The following is a 4,838-nucleotide window of genomic DNA, read 5'->3' on the forward strand; positions in this document are numbered from 1 at the left end:
AGCTCCAGGGTCAGAGAGTCGGCCAGGGCCTGGCGGATCAGCCCCACGCTGGGGCTGTCCGACTCCAGCGAGTCACAGCTTTGCCGGTTCTCCTCCACCTGCGCTTTCTGCTCCCGGATGGAGGCTTCCACCAGGCGGAAGATCTCGTTGCCCTGCTTGGTCTCAAAGGTGAAGTTCCCTGGGCCGGAGTTGCAGCGCCTGCCAGCTTCGAAGGAGAACATCACCTGCAGGGGAAGCGGAAGGGTGACATCCTGCCCAGCACCTGCCGCCATCTTTCAGGCTTCGCTCCCTACTGAAGGGCGCATGGCTGCAGCGCTGATCCTGCGCATCCTGCAAGAGAGACTTCACTGAACATCCTGCTCCTGCGCCCTGCGGTGAGGGACACAGCTCGGCAAGCACCTCCCCAGAGGCATGCTGCGCTGAGCAGCTGCACAGTGCCCGGGCAGGGGAAGGCTGCGCTGCCCAACAGCCCAAAACGAGCTGTGAAATCAAAGCGGGATGCACACTTGAGGGAACATCACCGCAAGACGCCCCAGGGCCAGAGCTGCAAGTCCTGCTGGAGCCCTGCTGCCTTACCTGAGCAATTCCAGCAGGGTCAACAACTGGGAACAGATAGTCTAGGAAATAATATGCAGTTAGCACCGAGCACAGAGCAGGGAGAGAAGAGGAGTGACAGTTCAAAAAAACTATTATGGGCATCTTGGGTAGGACAGCATCAGTCAGGCAGAAGGAAAGCGATGCAGAGATACAAGCCGGAGGAACACAGCTTCCTACAGGAGAAAGGCCAGAAGCAGCAGCTTGGCTACCAACAGCAAGCAAAGCATTTGCCTTACCAGCACTACTATGTTAATGGTATAAAGTACTTTAAAGAGAAGTCCTGCACCAAGGCTGCGCTCCCCAGGCCTGAACACACAGACATGTACAGGTTCCCACCAGCAGCTGCCCGCACCCTGCCTGGACCTCAGTCCCTGAATCCAGATGAGGTTGTCTGCCCCACTGGTGCTCTCTCACATGCAGCAGCAGTCTCTGGGGTTGCTGCAAAAGCCTCTGGGGCCAGACTTCCTTTTGTAGGCCAATGCTGCCAAACACAAGCATAGCCAACCCATCACTGCTCGGCGACCTGTGGGTGCAGCTGCCTGCTCCTCACACCACGTGGTTCTCATCCTGCCCCTGGCACAGACCCTGAGGATGAGCCAGATGCCTCCCCAAGAGCAGCTGTTTCCACTTCTGTTTTGGTAAAGTGCTGCAGAAAGCGCCATCAGTGGACTGCAGCTGACACCATCACTTCTGTACACAGCCCTGAGGTGACCATTCAGCGCAGCAGGTACCTCTTGGGCTCAGGGTAGCAGCAAGACCGATCAGGGACACGCTGCTGGAGGACACTGCAGAGGGGACAGACGTACACAGACCAGCCAGGCTAGGAGCAGTACGCCCCGTAAGGTGAACAAATCTGGAGTAACTGGTGTCTCAAACAGCCCCTCCTGCTCTGCCCACCATCCTTCAGGAGGGATGGACTGAATCCAGGGCAGAGCCAGGACTGCAGGGAGCCAAGGTCCCCGGAGGCTGGGGAAAGCTTGCACGCAGCATGGAAAGACATGTCCACCCACAGCATGGGCTGGGGAGCGCTGGGATGGAGAACGTGGGCCAGCCAGCTGCAGGGTTGTCTGGAAGAGGGGCTGGCAGGGGCTTGCCCCATGGGAGTGCGGCAAGGACCACACAGAGAGGGGCTCTGCACAGCCATGCCCTCAGCGGGGACAGGTGTCCTGCTAGCCCATGCTCCTGCGTGGTGACAGAGGTGGGAGCTGAGGACAGATGGGATCTCAGATGCCCCTGGGGACTCTGCTGTGGTCACCGAGGGCTGCAGCAGTTCTGGCACTGGACAGGGTCTGCTGCACGGCTGCCACAGGCTGATCGGGCACATCAGCTCCTTACCCTTCAGCAAGGGAAGGCCTGCGGGGGAACAGGCCTCAGCACGCGGCACGCAGGGCCCTCCCCTCGACACCCACCTTATCCCGGCCGTATCTCCGGAGCAGCCGGTAGGGCCAGACATAGAGGATCTCATTTGTCCGTGGGTCCTTCAGGACGAGACTGTCACGCTCAGCCTTGAGCACGTAGGTGCCACGCAGCTCGCATCGCTCTGCCGCCTCAGTCCGTTGCACTGTCACCCAGAAGGCGTTCACTATGGGGACAGGGATGCTCAGGGGAGGGCGGAGGATGGCACATCCCCAGCACCAGGTGAGGCCTTCCCCTGCCCACCAGAGCCCTGGTGATGGGGCAGCAGGAGGACAGGCCCCGCAGAAGGTGACCCAAAGTCAGGGCAGCAGCAGGTCCCACCTTCGTCTCTCGAGTAGTAGATGGAGTTCACGGCCATCTCCAGGGTCGGTGCCTCCCCGCTGTCCTCTCTGCCACGGCGCGCCGCCACGCCAGCATCGCCTCTTCCCACATCAGCCCCTGGGTCCTCCTGCAGCCACTGTCCCCCCAGCCCAGCATCACCGAGTCCCCACCGCCCCTCCCCGAGGGGCCTATCCCACCCCGCACAGCTTGGCCGTCCTGCAGCCATACCAAGCCCTTCCCTGCCTGGAGCCGGCGGCAGACCCCAGACTCCCCCACCTCGAGCCAACACGAACACGAACGAACAGGGACAAGCAGCGCAGAATGAACTCCGGGCACAACCCTGGGCCCCCGCTGGGCTGTGCATTGGACAGGGTGCAGGAAAAAAAAGCAGTTGCTGCCGGCAGCCATGCCCTGCAGACCCTGCCCCGCAGTGCGGCACAAGCCAGCACTGAGACGCGGCCTCCTGCAGGGCAGCACCCAGGGGTCCCATGTGCCCACGCCACTGCTGTTCCTCTGACGGCTACGGCACGGCCGTGCGGGTGCCCTGGTGCCGAGGCAGAGAACAGCGCTGCTTCCTCAGCAATGTGCTCCAGCACAGGGCGACATCGGCACCCAAAGCATCGCGCGGGGCCAGGCACCCTCTCCCAGCAGGACGAGCAAGGGAGGGAGCTGACAGGACGACCCAGTAACACAAGGTCTGCGTCCCGCTTCTGCACAGGCGGGAAGGCGGTGCCGGTACCAGCGCGCAGCCCGCAGAAGGGAAGCAAGCACTTCTATTTTAGCGCATGCAGAACTGAAAGTGCAACGCACACACTCTGTCAGCCACCGTGTCCCTGCAGCAAGGGTCCCCGAAGGGCCTGCGTGGGGGATGCACCCTCGCTGCTGCCACCGAACAGCAAAGATCCTCCTGCAGGGAAGCCCCACGCAAATGAAAGGCTCGCAGATGCCCCTGCAAGAGCTGCTTCAGCAGAGTCTACACCGGTGCGTGAGGGTCTGTATTTGGACAGGAGCTGGAAGCTGTTTCTCAGGGTCACATGGGATGGGGTTGCAGCAGAGCGTACGTCTTGCAGAAGGCACGCTGTCACAGTTTCAGTTTAAAACCCAACCACATGAGCTTCTTATCAAGAGGCAAGGCCCCAAAAGGGCCATCAGGCCCTCTTCTTTGCCTCCTAAATAGAGTGTGGACTGCTAAAACCTAGTGTCCTTAGAGCCCATAACAGCAACTCCTGCTCAGCTAAAGCATCTCATGCAGCAGAGAACCCGGGATCGGGAAGTCAAGGGACAGCCGGTGTCTGCCAGAGCCCTTTAGGGCTCTGTTTGACTGCACTTTCCCTTATCTTCAAAAGGAGAAGAAATTCTGCTCTGAACTCCAAATGATGCCTAGCCCCAGTTCCCAAGCTACAGAACCCTGCTTACCCCCTGGGCAGCAACAGACGTGACACAAAATCATGCTCTCTGCACAGGTGACCAGAAATCACAGCTGATGATCTTCAGCTTTTTTACAGAGAGGCCACACACAGCTCGTGCCTCTTGCTCCAGGCCAGGCTTTGCTAGAACATGTGCCATCCTCGCAGCCGTTTGCTCGCCGCTTCCTAAACTGTCAGCTTGCTTCTGGCCCTCCAAGCGCACAACTGAGCTACCGTGTGAAGGAAGGTCTGAGCAGACCCCTGCTCCCAGCAGATGTTCCCCTGCCTTGCCACTGCTCTGCACCACTCCAAAGGCACGTGCTGCATCCCCTGCTCAGCCCCGCAAGCCGCTTCCAGGACAAAGGCTGCAACGCCATCCGCACCAAACAGATGCCGGCACGGAGTAACTCCCAGTACCACACTAACGCCTCTTGTCCTGGTCAGCAGGGCACTTGCTGCACAGACGCATTCGGCTTGACAACAGACTGCAGGGAAACGCAAGCAGGGACAAAAAGTGGCTTAAGGTAAATTGCATTCAGCAAACACCCGGGTGCTTGCGAGAAGACCTCGGAGTCACCAGCCATGCAGCCATCCATCCTGGCAGGCAGCCCTGCCCAGCACTCAAAGCCTGGAATCAGCTAGAGCACAACCCGGGGCTGGGCAAACAGGGGACCCATGGCCCCGCAGCTGCTGCCTAGGAGCCAAACGGGTCCCGGAGCCAGGCACTGCAACGCTCTCGGGGCTCCGCTTCCGCCGCCGCTGTGGGCAGGAAAAAGGCAGCAGTGGTTGGGCCAAGAGGAAACACTCCTCAGCCATCACCCGGTCCCCCGCCAGGTCTCTGGAGGGGCCGAGGACGAGCTCCACGCTGGGGGAGAAGAGCCCGACGTGAAATTTGGAGCGGCAACCACGAACTAGTGACAGAACACCGAGGAGTCCCATAACTCACCTGGCTGCCAACATGGTGGGAGCTACCGAGAGGGGACAGGAGTCCCAGGGCCAGGCGCTCTGACCACTTGGGACCACTCAGGGGTGCCTCAGTGTCCCCGTCCCTGCACTGCCCGGGCCCCCAGCTGTGTAGGAAGGGGTCACACCACCACC

At 60.6% G+C, this 4,838-nt stretch overlaps 1 protein-coding gene across 1 annotated transcript in view; it reads right to left on the reverse strand.

Moving 5' to 3' along the window:
• DOK1 (docking protein 1, 62kDa (downstream of tyrosine kinase 1)) overlaps positions 1 to 2,371 on the reverse strand; it is a 3,184-nt gene extending 813 nt beyond the window's left edge. Inside the window, exons 1-3 of the mRNA XM_009893782.1 lie at positions 2,335 to 2,371; positions 2,007 to 2,179; positions 2 to 224 (exon numbers count right to left, since the gene is read on the reverse strand). Of these exons, the coding sequence (XP_009892084.1) occupies positions 2 to 224; positions 2,007 to 2,179; positions 2,335 to 2,371 (433 nt within the window). The remainder of the gene's footprint in view (position 1; positions 225 to 2,006; positions 2,180 to 2,334) is intronic.
• Positions 2,372 to 4,838: the final 2,467 nt, after the last annotated feature.

This window comes from Charadrius vociferus, unplaced genomic scaffold (genome assembly GCF_000708025.1).
Source record: "Charadrius vociferus isolate BGI_N301 unplaced genomic scaffold, ASM70802v2 scaffold59, whole genome shotgun sequence".
NCBI lineage: Eukaryota > Metazoa > Chordata > Aves > Charadriiformes > Charadriidae > Charadrius > Charadrius vociferus.